This window comes from Anabrus simplex, chromosome 3, assembly GCF_040414725.1.
Source record: "Anabrus simplex isolate iqAnaSimp1 chromosome 3, ASM4041472v1, whole genome shotgun sequence".
NCBI classification, from domain to species: domain Eukaryota; kingdom Metazoa; phylum Arthropoda; class Insecta; order Orthoptera; family Tettigoniidae; genus Anabrus; species Anabrus simplex.
This window is the reverse complement of record NC_090267.1, coordinates 17,794,730-17,818,188: the sequence shown is the minus strand read 5'-3', so window position 1 is coordinate 17,818,188 and position 23,459 is coordinate 17,794,730. Positions and strand designations below refer to the sequence as shown.

The 23,459-nt window shown below is 39.2% G+C and overlaps 1 protein-coding gene across 1 annotated transcript in view; it reads left to right on the top strand.

Moving 5' to 3' along the window:
- LOC137498930 (zinc finger protein 239-like) overlaps window positions 1–23,459 on the top strand; it is a 132,690-nt gene that overhangs the window by 18,184 nt on the left and 91,047 nt on the right. Inside the window, exon 2 of the mRNA XM_068226778.1 lies at window positions 4,026–4,154. Within this exon, the coding sequence (XP_068082879.1) occupies window positions 4,089–4,154 (66 nt within the window). The 5' untranslated portion in view covers window positions 4,026–4,088. The remainder of the gene's footprint in view (window positions 1–4,025; window positions 4,155–23,459) is intronic.

The following is a 23,459-nucleotide window of genomic DNA, read 5'->3' as shown; positions in this document are numbered from 1 at the left end:
GTTCGCGACACGTCCCTGATCTTTAAAGTTTAGACACTAGCATCACGTCTATCCAATCTCTGCAATATTTACGCACAGTACGTGATTTCACTTGTAAATTAAATTGAGATTCACTCAAACAAAAGATCGCTGGAAGCTCGACGGCACGTAGCTTCGCCGTCTGTAAGCCACAAATCCCGACTGACTCTTGTCCCTTCCTGCAGTAGTTTTTACTAGGGAGCGATACCCCTTCCACTAATTTGCGTAGCGCCTATTCCCGGCGTACTCGAGGTAAAATAGTGCGGGTGACCGGTGACCAGTATCTAGTTGGTGCGATTGAGACATAACCACTCAATTATCCTTCGGTGAATTTCTTTAAATTAATTAAAATATGTTCTGCTTCCCCTACCACACGGGGTGAATTTCCTCCGTCGAGGACGTGTCATGAGACTAACCAGATGGCCCCAGTACTTTTCCACGCAGAAACAACACAGTATTCTTTCTTCTGCTGAAAGTTATCACGGAAGAGGGCATTAAACACTCTAAATAAATGTCCCAGTAACATTCATCCCTTTTAAATCGGGAGATGAGCCCCTAATTCGAGTTTTATTAATTTTCTACCTCGTAGGTAATTAAGTTGGCCAGTCCGATTCCAAGATGGCTCCTATATTCCGTTTCGAAAAAGTTAGTTTCCCCTCATTCTGTGAGCCTTGAGGAGGGATGTCTTCTCTCGAGTGATGTCACAGGGAATCCCCATTCGTAACCCCTCCCGGGTCTAAGTTGGCTTGGCTTCATCTGCGGGGCCCCCGCTACACAAAGGATAATACTGCGCAATAAGTCTCAGACAAAGAAATCTCGTAGAATAATTTTAAGATACACAATTTATCTATCTCAATGGTATGAATATTAATTAGTTTCGGTATGACCTCTATTAATGATATGAATATTAATCCTTTTCAGCGTTCTTTCCCTTTAATAGCATTGCGTGCGTAATTACGGATATCGATATCAACCTAATGTCCTTGGATCATGCCCCTGTCGGGTTCAGTATGTTAGGTTTGTAGTTTATACAAAATATACAATTTCTCTGATAAAATTCAAAATACATAAACAGCAAAATAGACATGAACAGAAATGGAAAAATAAAAGTATGATATATGATATATACAATCCTTAATACTAAGAGTACCGTACTAATATTTAAAATACCAGACATATAATATATATATATATATACACTGACTGACAGAGCAAATGCAACACCAAGAAGGAGTGGTTCGAAAGGGATGAAAGTTGCGGAATAAACAGAGATGGCACGGACGAATAATTGATGTTTATTTCAAACCGATATGCAGGTTACACAATGCGCACGGCATCGACTCAGTAGGATGTAGGACCACCGCGAGCGGCGATGCACGCAGAAACACGTCGAGGTACAGAGTCAATAAGAGTGCGGATGGTGTCCTGAGGGATGGTTCTCCATTCTCTGTCAACCATTTGCCACAGTTGGTCGTCCGTACGAGGCTGGGGCAGAGTTTGCAAACGGCGTCCAATGAGATCCCACACGTGTTCGATTGGTGAGAGATCCGGAGAGTACGCTGGCCACGGAAGCATCTGTACACCTCGTAGAGCCTGTTGGGAGATGCGAGCAGTGTGTGGGCGGGCATTATCCTGCTGAAACAGAGCATTGGGCAGCCCCTGAAGGTACGGGAGTGCCACCGGCCGCAGCACATGCTGCACGTAGCGGTGGGCATTTAACGTGCCTTGAATACGCACTAGAGGTGACGTGGAATCATACGCAATAGCGCCCCAAACCATGATACCGCGTTGTCTAGCGGTAGGGCGCTCCACAGTTACTGCCGGATTTGACCTTTCTCCACGCCGACGCCACACTCGTCTGCGGTGACTACCACTGACAGAACAGAAGCGTGACTCATCGGAGAACACGACGTTCCGCCATTCCCTCATCCAAGTCGCTCTAGCCCGGCACCATGCCAGGCATGCACGTCTATGCTGTGGAGTCAATGGTAGTCTTCTGAGCGGACGCCGCGAGTGCAGGCCTCCTTCAACCAATCGACGGGAAATTGTCCTGGTCGATATTAGAACAGCCAGGGTGTGTTGCACATGCTGAAGAATGGCGGTTGACGTGGCGTGCGGGGCTGCCACCGCTTGGCGGCGGATGCGCCGATCCTCACGTGCTGACGTCACTCGGGCTGCGCCTGGACCCCTCGCACGTGCCACATGTCCCTGCGCCAACCATCTTCGCCACAGGCGCTGCACTGTGGACACATCCCTATGGGTATCGGCTGCGATTTGACGAAGCGACCAACCTGCCCTTCTCAGCCCGATCACCATACCCCTCGTAAAGTCATCTGTCTGCTGGAAATGCCTCTGTTGACGGCGGCCTGGCATTCTTAGCTATACACGTGTCCTGTGGCACACGACAACATGTTCTACAATGACTGTCGGCTGAGAAATCACGGTACGAAGTGGACCATTCGCCAACGCCGTGTCCCATTTATCGTTTGCTACGTGCGCAGCACAGCGGCGCATTTCACATCATGAGCATACCTCAGTGACGTCAGTCTACCCTGCAATTGGCATAAAGTTCTGACCACTCCTTCTTGGTGTTGCATTTGCTCTGTCAGTCAGTGTACAATACATATGTTAAGCAGCTAATAAGCAGACAGTATCAAATTATATATATTTAAATACATAGTCAATAAATTCTGAAAACTGAGAAGTGCAGCATTTTTTGTAAAATATGAAATTTAGTGGTTTTTCAAAATAGCAACTGCAAGTTAACAAATGCATCTTAAGTTCAAAACGAGCTCTCTCAAAAGCAGGACAGTTGAACAGAATGTGTTCTACAGTTTGAATGTCTTCAGTGCAGATGCACAGTGAGCCATTTTGTGTTGGAATTTTGAATCGCTCGAAGTTAGCATTGAATTTACCATGACCTGATAGCACTTGAGTTAAATGAAAGTTGCACACTATATATTTACATCCCAGCCTACTGTATACATTTGCAAAAACAGGTCTTTGGTTACTGAGCCATTCTTACTTGCTAACCACAGTTCATTCCAGCGAGAGAGCATGTCATCCTTTACGGTTCTTTTGGCAAAAGAAATTGGGCATTTAGTATAACTCTCTGACAAGTTAGAATTACAAGCTTCTTTGGCCAATTGGTCAGCTCTTTCGTTCCCTTTTATGGCGGAATGACCTCGCACCCGACCTAAACATATATGTTTATTGTACTTTGATATATAACTATGACGGGACATGTTTCATCTAACTTGTAGACATCATCAGCCGTAAGATATTTAAGAAAAAGCACAAAAAAGACAAGGACAGAACAACACATTAAAATAAATCGGGTTGCCGGACACGTCAACCAAAATAGCGAGTATGTTCCAGATTGTTCCAAGTACGAACATTCAAAAGCTGTTGATGAACAAAATTAAAATCATACACATGAGGCGATACAGTATAGCTTGTTGTTAAAGTTCTTCTTGAGAGTGCCGTTGACATGCAGCATTCAGGTGCGTCGGCAAAAGATGATAATGAAGTGCATAATGTTGTTTGTAGCAGAAAAAAGACGATCAACGAGCATGTGTAGGGAATCCAGTGAGAAGACGAAACATGTCCCATCATAGTTAATAATGTTGTTTAAATAAATAAACAATAAACTTATGGTATTGTAAAGGTGGAATATTGACTTATCCTAAAAGTATACGTACGACAATACGAACTTTACGATGAAATTTATTTTATGTAATGCAGATCTGTATCAAACCATTATCTGGAGCTGAAGGGTAGCTCAGGATATGGTGGCATGGAGATAGTTCAATCCCAATCAGTGCATGTAGGATGTTTGAAATAAAAGCCATGTCCCTGTGGTTAGCATTCCTTGCAGGACTAAAGGCTGTGAGGCCATGATAAAGAAATTCACTATCATGGAAAGCTGCTGGCCTACTTGCTTACAGTGTAGGCCTGCAAACTATGACACTAATAATAATATAGGTATTTTCTGTTCCTCATTTCAGTAGACAATCAGTGGATGCAATTTTCTGCTCAAGTTGAAGTAAGTACTTATCTTGCTGTGTGAAATGGACCAGAAAGTGGAGATCAAGAAGGAACCAGTCTGGCTTGATGGATCGGCAGGTACATCTTTTGTAAGTATCATTCTAGATTACTTTATAGTGATTGAAATTAACTTATGTTCAACAGCTCAGTATTAACCCTCAATTTACTACCTGGAAACCAGTTATGTATATACCTATCCTGAGTCCCACGGACTCACTTTTTGAAAATATCAAAATTAAAATATAAATGAAAATTCTGCTTACTTGATGGTAATTTTTATTGTTAATGCACTTATTTACTAATGGAATAATATTGAAATATTTATAAGAAATGAGATATTTTCCTCATGTACTCTTGTAATATCAAACTATCATTCCTACACACCAATGTTTTAAAAACATGATATTTTAAAAAGATTACAAATCTCCAGAGCATCTTTTATAAAACAACTATTACTGCTTTAATCAACACAAACAAAATATTGCATGTTATCCTATGAAAATCAAGAACCAGCAAGTATTCAACTACTTCTCAGTAACACATTTGCATATTTTCTTCAAGCAAGACGAGCATACAGGTTTGAAACAGGAGCAAGAAAGATAGGCAGTCTTTGTTCTTTTCTTATAATTACATAAATAGGAGTACTTTCATTTCTGGCTTTTTTTGTTCTACTTCTGGCTGTTCTCTATCTGCAGGAATAACAAATTTGACGAGTGACGACACCGTTGAGTGAATATGACGTGGCAAATTGGTGTTATATAAACATGTCATCAAATTATTCTTGTTGAGATTTTCAGCAACAGCTTTCAAAATTTGCAGAGTGATAAGCTTAGGCACATTTGATAATCTTTAATAAATTACTTTTGCATTTTTTGCTGATAAATCTACAATACCGAAGAATTCAGCCAAACGCCGTCAAGTCGTCCAGTGATCACATGAATAAACTAAGCTTTTCTGGTCAACAGTATCAACACCTCCTTTGGAACTGTTGTAGTATACAGTGATCATAGGTTTTCCAGAAATCAAACTGATGTCATTGTGATGCATAGAAGAGTATAATATTACTGCTTGATTTTTCCGTAGAACAAAAATAACCAGTATACAATCTCTAGTAAAGGCAAGCTGAGAAGATTTACGATCTGGAAGAAATTCTTTGGTATTTTTTTTTTTTTTGAGTTCCAACTGTTTTCAAGCCCTTCTTCCTGAATTCTTCCAGAAGCTCCATTGACGAGCACCAATTGTCGGTTCTAACATTGATATTTGTATTGAAAATAGGCCTGCATAAACGAAGCACAGCCTGGGTTAGCACTGATTTCTTTCGTTTCTCCTCATCCAGTCCAGATCTATCAGATCCCCTCTGTGTGTATAAATGCATATTGTACATATAAGAAGTTGCCGAATCTACCATACACTGCATTTTCAAACAGTATTTGCCCGGTTTATTTGGTATAAACATTTTGAATTTCGATTGTCCTCTGAATGGGATCAGCATTTCATCGACAGTCATGTTGGCTACCAGTGAATAGTTTTGCTGACTCTTTTGGACAAACATTTCTAAAATCTCATAAATATGGAAGGATGGATCAGGTTCTTTATGAGCTTCACGATTAGTAAAATCGTCAAACCATATTGCCGATAGTAAAGTTTTATGTCATGGATGCTCTTCTTAATTTGCTGCCTACCGAGCTCGATAGCTGCAGTCGCTTAATTGCGGCCAGTATCCAGTATTCGGGAGATAGTGGGTTCGAACCCCACTGTCGGCAGCCCTGAAGATGGTTTTCCGTGGTTTCCCATTTTCACACCAGGCAAATGCTGGTGCTGTACCTTAATTAAGGCCACGGCCGCTTCTTCCCCGCTCCTAGCCCTTCCCTATCCCATCGTCGCCATAAGACCTATCTGTGTCGGTGCGACGTAAAGCAAATAACAAAAAAAAAAAAATTGCTGCCTGAACCATCTGTTGCAAATATTGATAACACACTTTACCTATTGGATTTAAAAATTGCGGTATATAACAGTATTGACAAGAAACCTTTGAACTCCACTTCATTTGTATCTCTTAAGGCTGCATCATTTGGATACTTGCTATGCATGTTTTCAAGTTCTTTGTTTGTCCATATTTGTACTAAAAACATATAATTATCAAAGTTGGTTTGAAAATAATCTATGGGAGTAACATAATCATTTTCAGCTGGCGGTTGTCTGATTCTGGGAAGGCGTAACAGATTGTGTGCAAGTAAACAAATGTTTTAGAACAAGAGGACTCTTTGACCACATGTACCTATTTTTACTGTAATAGAATTTCTGTTCCCTTGCCAATGTTTTAATGTTGCTTTCATCAGATGACGTGTCAGAGAATTCAGAGTTAGTGTCATGTTCACTAGGAATATAATCACTATCTTCATCATCTGAATCTATTTCAGGTAAGTCGTCGCTGAACGTTTGTTCTTATAACTTGTAAAAGGTCTTCATTTTAATTTACTGATTCAGTTCCCTCTTCCTGAAGCCATAAATTCACAACCAATTCTAAATCAGGACCAGTAATATTTACTGAAGAATGTCCTTCTCCATAGTGATTCATATGGAAATTCTGTAACAAAAAATAAATAAGCAAAGTTAAAGTCATGAAGAAGACTACGAATTATAACTTTTCCAGAGATTCCATGGTGGACAGAGGTGAAAGAATTGTGGGCATGAATGGGTCTATCTACAACAATGAAAAGATTAATTAAACATTTTTAAATTAGAGTTATATTTCCATTTCAGCTCTGTTTTTTTCTTTTTTCGGAAATAAGACTTAAAAAATCAGGTAAAAGGTCATAGACAATTTTTGATCATCGAATAACAACAACAGAGCTCTTGAGGCTCACTAATTATACATTCTCCAATGAGTGAAATGGCTCTTTTCAAAATATAATCAAGGAGAGGACCTTCACAATTTCTTTTACAGAGTATTCAAAATATATAATATATCAAGAGCACGTTTTGCTCCACAAAATTGTCTAGCAGACTATTCTCTGAACATTACACCATTACAGCATTCCAAAGGCATCCTTCAACATTTACATTAATAGCCAGAGTGTCTTCGCTCTATAAAATTTACATTTTCAACAAGTTATAAATAAGATACTCCCCTTCGATGGATATGGGCAGGGCAGAAGGCCTCCCCATATGCTTTACCGTGTTAATTACAAAAAAAATTTAAGTTACTGAACTGAAACCGAATGAAATATAGTTGATTTCTTACTGCCATCACTGAGTGACCTAAATTGTCAAAACAAGAGACATCATACTGCTTTAATCTGGGAGATATGAACCCTAAAGTTTCTCTCTGTGGCTGGGTTGTTCATTGAAAAGGTGACTGGTGTTCAGAAATTCAAAATAATACATGTCCCATGAAATCTGTGGGCAAGCTTGCCTGCAGGTACGAAATTCTTAACCTTGACCTGATATCCGACCTTTAAATTGGTGGCCCTCCGACCACGGCCATATCTCTCTTTAACCTTTTCATGAGAAGCCTTAAGGTTACTTTAGCCTTCTTCCACAGGTCTCTGATATTATCGGGATCTATTGTCTCGGGCAGTATTAGATAGCGGTGTATTGAGAACAAACTTGAATGTGAGTGAGACAGGAGTAAACTTGTGGGACTCACGAACGGCCGAATTGACAGCAAACCTAACCAATGGAGAGAAGTACCCCACCGGGAATGATATTCATGAGAAGCTGTCAAAGCAGATCAAAGATTATGATTGACCCGCTCAGCCAGAGATGGTTGAGGGTAATAAGCTGAAGTAGTTACATTGCTTATGGACAGAACAGAACAGAATTTTTGGAATAAATTGGAGGTGAAGGCCTTTGCATTGCTGGATACTGTATATTTTATACTACTTTACACAAGTGGTCCAGTCTAGAAAGCCAAAAATAATGGCCAAGAGGATTCGTCATGCTGACCACACAACACCTTGTAATCTGCAGGCCTTCGGGCTGAACAGCGGCTGCTTGGTAGGCCATGGCCCATCATGGGTTGTAGTGCCATGGGGTTTGTTTGTTTACACAAGTAGTACAAGAACCGACTCGTCTAAATAACTTGCTAGATGTATTCTTGGTTAACACTAGAACGGCCAGAGCGGTCATTTTGACAGTTAGGGAATTTCGAGGTATTTCCACGCTCGTAATTTTTTACGCACGAGGTTGTGCTTTCGTGACTTTTAATCCTTTAGGGTTATGTATATTCACGCCAGAAATTACATCCGTAGATGATAAGTGAACACCGATATTGTCCGTTATACCTAGGAAGGCCATAAGCGGTCATTTTGACCGCTTCACTTCATGGATACAGAGAACTCTATTCTGCTCACTGCTTGCTTCCTATGATTGTGTGATATATTTGCAAGTGGCGCTATAAGGGCGTATGATGTAACTAAATAGCAGTGGTTGTGAGTGGACGAGTTAGTGCCTGTCCCTTGTGTCGTATATTGCGTAATGGCTCGGCGGCAAAAACTTAGTCCTATTAAATTATTAGCAGAACTTTAAAACGTAGGAGAAGACGAATCAAATGACGAAGATACATTATAAGATATAGGCGCAATGAGTGACGATGAGGATTTTATACTTCAACAGTGTGATAATATGTTACATAGTGATAGTGATAGTGATTCGGCTAATGAAAATATGCACACAGTGGACTTCACACCTATGATAGACGCAGTTACTCCTTCAACCACCTGTGTTCAATCTTGCAGCAAAGGACGATCCCTTAGCAGCGGGCAACCTGTTCAAAGAGGAAGGGGACGAAGTAGAAGGGGCCATGAACTAGTAGCGTCTCCTTCATTTTCACCAGGGAATCAGCTATGTGGTAAGGATGGAACAACTATTTGGACTGTTATCGGCAATAGTGGGAACCCCCCTGGAAGGATGGCTGCTCAGAATGTACTAAAGAAGGCAGCAGGGCCTACTTTTCATGCTAAATGTAACGTAGAGACTAATTGCAAGGTTAGTGTCTTGCGTTTACTCATTGATGCATCCATGTTGAAGCATATAAAAATTCGCGCAGAGTCCGAAGCTCGTAGACAGACAGTGGATAATAATTGGTCTATTTCTTTGGAAGAATTAGATGCTTTTATTGCTTTGTTACATGCCCGTGGAGCTCATAAACTTACTAGTCTAGCTATAGATCATATGTGATCTTCTTTATGGGGTCTCCCTGTTTTCACTAACACTATGGCAAGAAACAGGTTCAAAGAAATCCTGAGGTATTTGCGCTTTGATCTCCGTAAAACTAGATCCACTGGTTTGCAGACAGATAAATTTGCTTTGGCGTCGGCTATTTGGAATAGACTTATTGAGAATTGTTATGCGTGCTATAAATCAGGAGTGAACGTCACAGCTGATGAAGAACTCTTCCCCAGCAAAGCTTGGTGCAATTCACGCAGTACATGGTCAACAAGCCAGATAAATTTGACATAAAATTCTGGCTACTGGCAGACGTTGATTCTAAGTTTGTATGCAGTGGGTTTCCTTATCTTGGGAAGGACGAAATGCGACATACCAATGAGTCACTGCCTGAAAATGTCATGAAACTTATGGACCAATACCTCATGAAGGACGTGACTTGACCACTGATAACTTCTTTACATCGGTAAAGTTGGCTGAGAGACTGAAGGGGAAGAAAACTAGTATTGTTGGAACAAACTATCAAGTGAGGCATGAAATCCTGGAGTCAATCAAAGCACTACATATGAATCTGTACGAGACTGTCGTACTTCAGAAGGAAGATCACACCACTCTCACAGTATATCAAGGAAAAGTGAAGAAGAATGTGCTTCTGCTAAGCACTCTACATCCAAGCGTTCAAGTCAGTGAAGATAACAAGAAGCTCCCTAGTACTACTGAATTTTATAACGGAACTAAGTATTGTTTGGATGTAGCTGATCAAATGGCGCGTAAATACACCACTAGAGCTGGACGCCGAGGGTGGCCTGTACATGTATTTTACAACGTACTTGATCTAGCAGCAATAAATTCATGGATTACAAGGAAGTTACAGGACAGAGAATCTCTCGACGTGATTATATTCTTGAAGTAATACAAGAACTAAGATCTGATTTTGTGAACACAAGATCCCGCTTGAGTGAACTCCCTACACTTCAGCCTGAGCCTCAGATTCAGGTTCAATGTGCCAGTCTTAAGCGATAACAATGTCAAGTGAACTCCAATTGTAAACAGAACAAAACCTCTGACACATGTTCTTCGTGCAACAAAGTAGTCTGTGGAAAATGTTCGTGTAAGGTAATAACTTGCATAAATTGCTTGTCAAGTGCCTAAATAGGATTGTAAACAAATAGAGACTGTTATTTTTATCATAAATTTTCACAAACGCATTCAATAGCAAGTCCGTAAAAATATTTCATTGCTACCTATTAGAAGTGAGAGAATAAGAACAATTATTAATATTTAACAATGGATTTACCTGTATACAATACATCCCAATGGTTAACTATGTTGTTTTAAAATAAATTATTGATCATTTGCATGTTTCCCAGATCCTGGATGCTAGATATATGTCAGTAAGCGGCAGCGGTCAAAATGACCGCCTGCGGCCTTTATAGGTATGAGGAAAGTTCGGCCGTTCTAGTGTTAAACCATGGGAAATTGTTGATAAAACTGAGGTAATTGAAGGAATAGGTGACCATAAGGCCGTAATTATGGATGTAGCACTCGTGCCAAAAATGCTTAATAAGAGGGTCACACAAGACAAGAAATTATACAGAAAAATTGAAGTTGATGAATTTGGGACTTACCAGTACCTTAAATAACAGTTCAGTTGTTGAATAAGTGAAGGGAGTAATGTGGATACACTTTGGGCTAAATTTAAAGGAATCATTTGGGAAGGAGAGAAGAGATTTGTACCTGTCAAGAAGGGTAAAATGACCTCAGACCCTGTTCATTATACAAGGGAAATAAGAAAATTAAAAAGAAAATGTAGAATAGTAAACAGGAAAATCAAAGATGATAGGGAGAATAGAAAAACTACAAAACAGCTAATGAGGGGATTGAATATAGAGAAAAAGGAAGCAAAACAGAATTATATGAATGGCATACTTCAAGAGGGTAATGACCACAAAGGGAAATGGAAAAAGCTGTATTCATATATTAGGAATCAAAAAGGAAAAGGAATCCAAATTCCTACAATGGTGGGAGAAGGGGGTGAACACTGTTTAACAGATATTGAGAAAGCAAACCTAATTAGTAGGGAATTCAGAGATTCAATAGAAGATTGTCAGGAGTTGGAAACTGTAACAGAAGATGGAGAGACACATAGGGAAACAAGAAGCTTCTCATTCACAAATGAAGATATTTTCAGAGAAATCCAACTGCTTCAGCAAGGAAAAGCAGCAGGAAGTGATCAAATTACTGGGGATTTATTAAAGACAATGGGGTGGTACATAGTGCCTTATTTAAAATTTCTCTTTGACTATGCCATAAATAATAGTGTAATACCAAAGGAATGGAAGGAATCTATAATAATACCAATTTATAAAGGAAAGGGTGATAAAAGGAAACCAGAGATTTACAGACCAATCAGTCTGACCAGTATAGTTTGTAAAATACTGGAGAGTTTAATAACAAAGTACATCAGAGGGATATATGATGATAAAATTTGGTTCATGATGAGCCAGTATGGATTTAGAAAGAAATTTTCTTGTGAGGCACAACTGGTGGGATTTCAGCAGGACGTATCAGATCAGTTGGATTCAGGAGGCCAGTTGGATTGCATAGACATAGATCTTTAGTCCGGCAGGAGTTCTTTTGTATGCCAGTAAATCTACTGACTAGAGGCTGACATATTTGAGCACTTTCAAATACCATCGGTTTGAGCCAGAATCAAACCTGCCAATTTGGGGTCAGAAGGCCGACCAGCGCCTCAACCGTCCAGCCCACTCAGTCTGGCGAGAAAAAATCTCTTCTATGTCATCAGCTCATAGTAAATAGGCGTTGTGAATAAGAATTGCGAGAAATAGTGTCCTGATTTAGGTTTCTGTACAATCCTCTGCGGCAACAGTATGGCCATAAGAAGCTTTATTTCATCTTTATTTGTTCGGACACGGTCTTGATCTCGACTCCTTCGTTTCGTCTTACTGAACTGGGTTTTATGTGCAATTTCCTGCTCGGCATCTTTTATCTGCTCAGCTATGTTCTGGTATATCTATACTTCTATACTAATATTACAAAGAGGAAACATTTGTATGTTTGTTTGTAACGGATAGACTCAAAAAGTACTGAACTGATTTTAAAAATTACTTCACCTATAGAAAGCCACATTGCCTGTGAGTAACATGGGCTGTATTTTATTTTCAAAACAATTCGAGGTGGGGGCATGTGGGGTAAGATATAAAAATAATAGGCAAAATATCGAATTTGTCGTACAAGGACGAGACAAAGCTCAATTTAATCCCCATGACGCAAAGAACAAAACTTGGTAAGCCCTTTGGGCCCGAAAACCAAGTTTTAAGGCCATAAAACCAACCGTTACGGAGATATTGGCACCACACTACCCCTGCTCTAGGAATCGGATAAAGGAATGAACAGCCGTAACTATGGCAACGTCAGCTCCAGGATTCTACAGCAGCGAAATTATCTACAATATATCACAAAAACCTAACATGTTACAGACATGAAAATTGGTATTTAGAATTCCCTTGAGAAATAAAATAACACAAATGTTCGTTTTCAGAAAATCCACTTTAGGGGGAAGGGTGGTGAATAGAAGTGAGGATACATATATCTCTGAGAAAGGAGATGTTACGGATGTTAAAATTGGTACTTAGAATCTCGTTAAAAATGAACACATTGTTTTGGAAAAACATCAATTAAAGGGGTGAAAAGAATAAATAAACGGGTGAATTTTTAAAATGAGTATCTTCGCACACGTGGATTTGTTTTACGGCTGGATGCCCTTCCTGACGGCAACCTTATGTGTAGGGATGTAATTACTACTGCGTGTTCCTGTTGTGGTTGGTAATGTGGTGTGTTGAGTGAATATGAAGAGGAGAATGTTGATACAACCACAAGCAACCTGTCCCCGAGCCAGATGAATTAATCACATGCGATTAAAACCCCGACCTAGGTCGGAATCGAAGCCGGGACCCTGTGAATCGAAGACCTCAACGCTGACCGCTCAGCCAAGGAGTGGGGCGGTTTTTATACGAGTATAACTGCATTATATCTCATAAACGTAACATGTTACAGACGTGAAAATTGGTATTTGTAGTCTCCTTTAGAAATAAAGAAACACGTACTTTTTGTTTTTGGAAATTCAACTTAAGCTGGAGATCGAATATAAGTGAAGAAGAAGTTGAATTCTCTCTATGAGGATACTTATATCTAAAAAATTAAGATGTTACAGACATGAAATTTGGTATTTGGAATCTCCTTCAGAAATAAAGAAGAAAAGAGGACTATTTCTCACATATAGAGTTCCATGTCGCACGTTCCAGATTTAGGTCTGCCAGTAGCCTGGTCATCTTCTCCCCCAAAAGCCAATGCCACAAACGTGGTTTACAAAAGTTAAATGAAATGTAAGTTTTCGGTGAGTTTTTATACTTTAGGGATTTACAGATGTCTGTGCAGTACCGAGGAACAAGTCTTTTTTTATCAAATTACGATATCCTCGCAAGCGAAGCCGTGGGTAACAGCTAGTCTCGTGATAAAATATAATTAAAGTATTTCGCTCAGTTTTGTTTTCCCTAAAAACTCTCCCTTTACATCACGGTGGAATTTTGGATCAAAGCAGGACTTACCTTGTCCTTTTTCAGTATTCGGATCAGGTACGCCCGAACCCTGTATATTCGAACTCCAAGTAAGTTTCTGTCACTTGCGAATCCCCCTTCGGCGGAACATAAGTCACTAATATCACTACTCTCCCCACTAAATTCCAACATTTCGTTTATCATGACCCGTAAATCACCTTCCTCTAACCGTGGGGGCCGGTAATTCGTTATAGATATTTTTGCGGAAAAAAATTAAGAAAAAGGATCGAATAGAACCCCGGTCTCTGCAGTTTGGACGGAAATCATGAATTGACCTGTATTAGGGATGCGTGCAATAATAAATGTTGTGTAACTCGCGGCAAACACACACTCCAGTCATGAAGGAAGAACTCAAGACTGGGGATAGTAAATCAGATCACAGTTCTAAAGTGTCATTAGAGAGATCTCTTCAGTATCGAAATCTCTAGAAATTCCTTCCACAGCAATATTATTACATCCAAGGGACGATTAGACGATGAGCTAAAGCTTCAGCGCCAAGCTATTAGGCTTTAGGTCGTTCTTGTCCGGACGTAAGTTGCGATCTTTATGATCCAACACGTTGGTATTGGGAGAACATAGTTTAAAAAATTCACATCAGAGGGCAGACTCATCCAGAATACGCTGTTAAAAAGGAAATAAACCTCTGCTGGCAGGCAACTGAGAAAAAGTATTGAATCGGCGGATATATACGCGTTCCCGCCATGCAAGCGACTTGTAGCCGCGGATCTCGCCGCATCGCTCACCGAACGGCTTAAAGAAGAAATTACAGGTTTCTATCCAAAAAGCCCATTAAAACACTTTAGAATTAGTTGACAACCTTAGAAATTTTGAAGTCCAACCTCCCAATAAATCCACTTTTTTATATTAAAAACATATTGCACACGGCCCTTACCCATAGGGTCTCCGGCGTTAGATCACCAGGGTCGCTTACTGGGTTAAAATCTAGTGAGCATCTAATATAAAATAACTTAGTGGCATACAGGGTAGGAGAAGCGGGTGTCACAACAACTACAAATGAGAACGAGAGTTTTAAAGTTTAAAACAACTGAGAGGAGTTTATTGAATCTTGATGATTATGAAGAATATACGAGCAAAGAGAAGAATCGATTTAACATTTGACGTATAAAACTGAGTACTGCTATCCTTTGCGAACTATGTCATGACTGCGCATACGGAATGTTTGCCACAAATCACAAGCTATTCTCTGTTTTACTGGGCGAACAAGTCATAACACTCAGTGTAAATAAATCTGAGTGAGACCTAACCTAAACACAAATTGATTACCCACTGGAATAACTTTAAGTAGTATAATACAATCAATACAAGCATCAGAGGTCTTGGGTTTGGATTGAATCCTCACCCGAATACACAAATTTGCCGCAGCAATGTCGAAAACCATTGTCAACGCTGAATGACATCACAATACAATACACAATAAGCACTCATGAGAAATAAAAAAAAATATTTTCACAATACATGTGAGACACTAAACATCTGTCCCAACATTGTGGGATTGCTGCACACAATCCCAGAACTGAACCGGGGTCCACGATGTCTCCAGGGATTCTGAAAACCCTACTAATGGTTTTATGCAAGAGAATAATAATTAAAAGAAACACGGGTCACACATATTTGCGAAGTCTATCTAAATCAGCTGAGGAAGTAAATCAATTAGCACACCCCGCAGGAACATATGCCAGACAGATTACAAGTTCGCGATAAGGCCGAAGACACACAAGAAACTTCTCTACGTGAGGCTCGCTCATAAACACAGCTCCAAAGTCTGTCTGCCCACCCAGCTGGAAGGGAAACAGCGAGATAACATATCACTGTCAAGGGAGAACAAACGTCCTTTAAAAATCTCACTTCCACATCAAATCGCCTCATAAACAAAACATCCTCATTACATTGAGGTGATTCCTAATTCATCTCTCAATTCATAAGCATGCGCTTGGGTATAAACACTATATAACACCGTGAGTCCTCACTTCGAATCATACTAACTTCATCGTCTGACGCAATTGTCGCACACAGTCTTACACTCAGCTGGTTCGATAGTGATCAAACACAGAAATCTGAATATCAAAACACTGGCTTCTAATTATTATTATTGTTATTAATATTTTTATCTTAAGATTGCTATTTTTATTATCACGGATCCTTTAAAATGGGCCTACTCTCTACCTGATGTGCCTACGTGACTTACATAATCATTAATCCATCGCTTAATATTTACGTCATAACAAACACGCACGTTAATCAAAACAACACGCACAATGGTAGTTTCACATGATTCAAAGCGTAATGAGCCCTACAGTTATCAAAACATATGTTAAATGAACACTGAAAAATGAAAGTAGTCCCTAGCTAAATATCTCAATTGGAAGTCATGGTTCAGCTCTTTGGGCGATTCTCATAGTTGCATTTCTTCTTTCACACCATTGAATCTACACTAATACTACTCAACAAGCCGGTTAAATACCAGCTCCCCCTAGATCAGCTATTCCAAAAGCTAATTATATAAAACAATTATAGAAAAACGTAAAATCCGAAATAAAATGAAAAGAAGAACACATTTCCCCACAAATGATTTGACCCATATTTACAAGTTAAGTCACCCAGACTAATTACAAAAGGAAAACGCGTATGCCATGCCTCGGTATATTTACATTTAAATGAACTATACTCCCAGTTAGTTAATAGCTACACATTTATATAGAGTTATCCGTACCCCTATATCATGCATACAAGAATGCTATTACTCAGTCTTATTGTCCCTGGATAACAGCTTGGTCAGCTAGGGTGGCCAATCCTGGATTTAATGCTGGGTCATTTCGATGTTGATTACTGCTGATTCTATCTGCTGACTGCGGTGATTAATATCCATCGTCCTTGGTCCTGGAAATCTTCAGTTATCTAGGCACAGTTACACACACAGGTACTACTAGTACCGATCGTCTGCGTCACCGCACACAAAACGACCCGGTCTTTGATTATAAAGTCCCCGAATCAAAGAATACATGGTATTACGCCACGATCCGCACAAATTATTCACTATTCAAGTGTGAGTTCAACCCTGTGTTCTAGACCGTAGTAGTCCTTGTATTATTACAGGTCCCCTTTGTTCTCTCGGGTGACCGTTGCAGATATAACAACAAGTTTACGAGTTGAAATTTTGTGTTCATGACTCATCAAGATTTAATCACGCACGTAATTGTATCTCGCGTAATAATGCACATCACGTTTCACCCAAATGTAGCTGTTTTACCAATGTTCTGTTTGTAACAGACCATAAGACAAAGAAACTCGTAGCTCGATTGGACATAGGTCTGTCCATCGCGAGTAGGAAAACCGAAATGCCTGGGGATGACGCTGCGACAGCCTTATAATAACTAAGGAACTTCCCCTCTCAGAATTCGTACACAGATTGTTTTCGGCATATCAGAGGCATTGTAGTGCGATAAGCAGGTCACCAGTAATCATATAATATCAATAAGGTACACCCGTGCGAAATCTGATCATGTAAACTCTAGTAATGAATAAAAATCTTTCTTCAATTTCCCCTGCGCTCGCAGGATTCCCCATGTCAAGTGAGTTTCAAGAGATAAACCACATAGCCCCAGTAACTTTCCGTTGTTACGTAACCAACTATTCCTTCTTTTAGCAGAGTTTTATTGCCAAACAGGACGTCACATACTCTAAATAAATTCTCTAATTGTGACCAGTTCTTTTAAACTATAATGCAGTGCAGTATTATAAATTTCAATAATTCTTTCATGATAGAGTATTAAGTTGGTCATGCTGGTTTAATGATGGCTCTCATATTTCGATGCTGAAAAGTGTACCTCTCCCGCTTGGCGACAACATGAAATGGGGCTGACTTCTCCTTATATTCAGCATCAAGATTCCCTGGCTTGGCCACACCCGTGGCGTTCTAAGCTTCAAGTACCCGTGAGCTCGCTACCAGACAAGGAAATGCGCACCCAACTTGATCATGAGTCCTTGGTTCATGCCCCTGTTGGATACAATATATTGTGACCGTTCGTAGGACGCCTAATTCGGAGATGATAATAAATTTCACGATACGCTCGACTAGAATTCAGTGGATTACATGATCCTCCACTCAGGGCATGGCCCTTCGGAAAGAAAGCGGTCACATCCTATCAATAATTAGTCTGATGATGATCTAACATCAGTTTCAAGATAATAAGTTCACTTAAATTAAGCATAAATGAAAAATTGCAATGAGAAATTGGAAGTATAATAATTTTAATAAAATGAAATTAACTGACTACAATTGAACAACTGAATATGCAACGTAAAAATATATTATCTTTGTGCCTCTCTTATCGCACCATATTAAAAGAATCAAGTCCATCTTGAAAAATAATTGTCAGTCTTTAAGTTAAAATCTCATCATTACACAATACTGATTCATTTAAATAAATATAAATTAATATAATGGAAAATCAGCAATTTCAGTCTCTATTCGTTCATCTTGTTTGTTCATTTCTGACGTATTACTAGACGAACCCGTCCTCTCTGCTCTACTTTTCTTATTACTTCATTATAATTACCTAACTAACTTAATAATAACTTGAATGTTCTAACAGCGCATGATAAACACCGAAAATCCATCAAATACATAATAATACTAGTGTTCCATAATCAATTAACTGCATGTCTCCATCCAACCAATGGCATCATGTGGCTGTCCCTGAAATACAGTACTAACTACTAACATATATAAGAAAACTATCAAATGCCAGACGATCTGCGTTGCACCGGCTCCACTCCATCCTGCTGAAAATACTTCTACAGCGCTAACTTACTACATCTAGCAATACCACAAGTTGATATACAGTACAGGTGACAATAATCTCACAATCTAATTATCGTTCGAGTAGCTTGTCGAAGATCCTACTCGTATATTCGTAAATACATTCCGCTACCCATGTGATACCAAACTAAACTCGAGTCAGCTCGTATGCCTAACCAAACTCTTCGAAAAGCATTCAATCAACGCTACGAAACACGCTCATCTAATAAACTCAAATATACGCGGCGGAAATACCTTTCAATAATACTATCCTAACCATTGGCCATCTCAAAGAAGTAAATTACTACAGCAATTCACCACACAATAAATCATTCTCTACTTATACCGTCAACTATACCTTTAGATGACCCTACATATTTTACGCCACACAATGTCCACCACATAATGAGAACAATCATCATTCCTACATAAATGAGCTAAATATCTTTGAAGAGCTTCACTATTATTCATATAACCATCACTGAATCGATCCACTAAACATATCACAACACTCCGCGGAATTATACATTATTATAAGATCACCACTTCAAATATCTCACACATCAGCACATCAAAACTTACCTGTGGCATTCAAGATCACACACGCTTCATAGCTGTTCCACTAACACGGAAAACAACGCAGGAAAGATCGCCTAACCCTAGTATTCACCAACGGAAAACGATATTCTAATATACGCAGTAGTATTATATGACGTTACCAACACCGTTAGCACGTTAGAGCATTCAAGTTATTTCACTTTACATCACCTGTGTGACATTTAAAAAAGATCTACTTCTACTATAAGCATCTACAAGTAAACAAGAAGGGCAAGGTTCGACTACTCATCTGACTTCTTCGCTTCTCCATAGGTATTGGTAGTCAGGTTATTTTTTCAGCCATCTCGTCCATTTCGGCAGAGTGTGGATCCACCAGGATCCTACTGGTTTACTCGGACATCTCTTCTGTATGGACTTTCTTATTCACAAATATAGGCAACATCTTGAGTTCAACCTGAAACTTGAACAGTATAGTTAGAGCGAATTCGTACAGATTTATTAATCCACTGTTATAGATTGATACTGGCCTGTGTAAATTTGTATCGCTCAATGCTATACTTAGTTTGTTAACGTTATTTAGGCCTCAACTTCTTAAATTTTAAGAGCTTTAATTCGCATACAAGAACTGAGCTCTCTATTTGCTTCACGATCCTTTTTGTACTACTTAAGAATTGACATTAAAACAAATTCAAACTTCATTATTTACAATAATAATAGCGAGGCTGCTTTCCATAAACTACATAACTACGATCCTGACTTCTTTACATATGGTTTTGACATTTGAGGAAACGTTATCGCAGAGATTCACAAAGGAACACATGCTACCATTGTTTATTCTTCTCCACTTGAAATACGTCACACCACACGCCTGTTAGATAATTAACTGTATATAATTCCGGCTCAGTCCATGGTTTCCTTGACGTCTGTTATACTAGATGTAATGTCTGGCCTTTCTTCTTCTCAGCTGTTACTGCAAATATTTATTGATACCCGCTTGTGACTACACTGTTTTTCACGCGGTCCGATGTATACCACGGGGTTCTGAGCTTGATCTATCGATTCTCTTCCATAAGATCTACCATCAATTCGCGAGTTGTGTCGGCTCATACGTTACGAATATATATAAATTCGCCGTGCATCAACAGTTTATTTTACATCCATGCCGTCCATATGCATTTATCATACTTATGACCTTCAATGACTCCCTGACATGTAATTACACGTCATTGGAAGGTCATAATATCCAAGTATCCCTGTAAAAGGAACCTTTAGATAATTATACAACAACTTGAGGAGGTATAGTAAATTATCCATACAAGAAATGCAGTAGTTTATGTCCAATCTTAAATAGGTTCTAAATTACAACTACTTTAGTTTCAATAATATTATTTACCAATATTGGCCATGGGATACCCAGCCTCGGGGATCTTAGCAGAGATTTATTTTTGATAATTTAGAATACACTGAATGCTACTGGCCTCGCTATGTAGATGATGTTCTGGCTATATTAAATCAAGATCTTGGAAATGCGGCCTATAACCTCTCCAGGTTATATGCTCTAGATCCATGTATCAATTTTACACTGGCATCTGAATCCCAACAGAATCTAAATTATTTAAATTTAAGTATTACTAGACCCCCCAGCGAGCTATCTTATCGTATTGTTAGAAAACCAACTCAAACGGTTACTATAGTATGGTAAATAGAGCAGTCACCATCCCCTTATCCGGAAGAGATCTTCAAACTGAACTAAATGTTATACGATAAATAACTAAATCAAACTGGCATAATGCAAGATTAATCAATAAGATTATAAACACAAATAAAAGATGTTATATTTCTACTTTAACCAGAAAATCAATAGACAAAAAAATCCTGTTTCTCCTTCACGTTCGATAGTGTATACATATACCAAATTACTTATATTTTCAAGAAAAATAACCAACAAGTAGCTTTTGAAACTAATAATAATTTTTCCAATTTTTATAAAACACATACCATCAATCATTCTAATAAATTTTCTCAGTCAAGTGTCTATAGACTACAATGCAATAGCTGTACAATTATGTGTGTAGGGCAAACAGGACGTAGTTTTGAATAAGATACATGGAACTTCTCAATGCTTCAAGATACAATTGTTTCTCTGGCATGGCACAACACATACAACACATGACAGACATAAAACATGATTTTACATCAATTGGCTGAGATTTAAGCACATTGAAAGTGGATAACAACATATTGGAGAACTGTTACATACATTTAGAACAGTAATTTACCACTAACTGTAATATTGACGAATTCAGTGAAAATCCTAATGTTCTGTTATAGAAAGGTCGATCAAATATAAACGGGATTTTTGTTCCTGAACATCAACAGTAGGTTGGACTGGCCCCGCGCTTCTGCTGTGCATAGGCGAGACCGTTAAATGTAGGGAGAGCTTGCTGTTAGGTATCTCTCGCTGTTTCGTCAGTAACGCTCACCATGTCGGAGAAACAAGTGCATGCCTCCACTGCGCAATGCATAATTATAAAATTTCTTGCTCGTGAAAGAGTTACAGCGGTGGAAATTTGCCAGAGATTCACTGCACATTCAAGGACACCTGTGTTTGCCTGGCATAAAAAGTCAAAGAAGGACGAGAATGTGTGGAAAATCAGCAACATTATTGCCATCCTTGGGCCAGCATTACAGACAAAAGCATTCTTGTGGTTAAAGACATTACTGACGGCGATCGACAGGCAACAGTATCAGAAATTGCAGAACAAGTCAGAATCAGTTATAGGAGCTGTCAAACAATCATCACATACGAACTACAGTTCCGTAAAGTGTGTTCCAGATGGGTCCCTCGCCTTTTGACCGAAAATCTGAAGTTGAGACGTTTGTAGGTCTGTCAGAGGCTTACAGAAAGGTTTGCGGAAGAAGGTGATACATTTTTGTAAGTCTGATCGTCACCTGCGATGAAACATGTGTCCACCACTGCACTCCCGAATCCATACATGCCGGTAAGGAGTGGCGGACTCCAGTTAAAGCCAAGACTCGACTGTCAGCTGGCAAGTTTCTTGCAACCTTCATTTTCGATCGGCGAGGCACAATCAGTGCTGTTTACGACTGTGAGCTGTTGAACAAGGCGAGGGTTGGATATCACCACAAAAGACGAGACCAATGCGTCGCCCCATACTGCAGCTCTAACTGACTCCACGCTCCAGGACTACATATGATCATCCTCCTCACAGTCCTGACTTATCGGCCAGCGATTTCCATTTTTTGGACCGCTTAAATAAGCTATATGAAGGCAACTATTTGACGATGACGAAAGTGTGGAAGACTTCGAGCTTAATTGGCTGGGGACACGACTCTGTTCTTTTTACGATGAGGGCATCTGGGAGTTACCTATATGCTGGGATAAGTGCACTTCCAAAGCAGTAAACTATGCGGAAAATAAATTGTAATTGCCTTGTATTTTTCAATAAATTAATTTAAATAAAAATCCCATTTATATTTGATCCCGTGATATAATCATTTCTATATACGCAAAGTGTAAACAAAAAGTCCACCAATCAGTTTATCCCTACCTACCCGCCTGTCACCCACCTCTTCTCACGCATTCCTCCTCCAACCCCTGCCATCAAAAGCTATACACCTGGTGCCTCTTAACAGTCAGCCTGGTGTTGGTTTCCGTGCCAGGTGCATACAATTTACGAGGAACGTAGGGGTGAGTTTCATATAGCTGTATGTTAATCTCGATCGTCTAGCTTCCCTTCTTTTTGCAATAATGTGTGATCCGGGTATTACCGGGTAGCAGGAAAAAAGGATGCGGGCCTGATCTGGACACAAAAATCATAAGTATTAAAATTTTCACCCTAAAATTATTTTAAGTTTTTTCTTTTCATTTTTGCTTTCAAAAATATAAATACGAAAACCTTAAGATCAGTTTTGAAAATTCAGCAAGGACCAAAACCAATTAACAAATTAAAGCATTTAGGCTTCTATTTAATAATAGTTAACATGAACCATTTTAGGCTTCTAATTCATACAGGGAGACGCCTATCTAACATTTAGCTAATAGATAAATTACCAGATATTTCTGGACAATATAGAACATACAAATCAAACGTGAAGGCTATTAAAGTTTATATATTAGAAAAACCTTAGAAGGTACTTAACTCACAAGGGAGGTTATTAGCAAAATAAAGGAGCACAGTGCTTCTGTT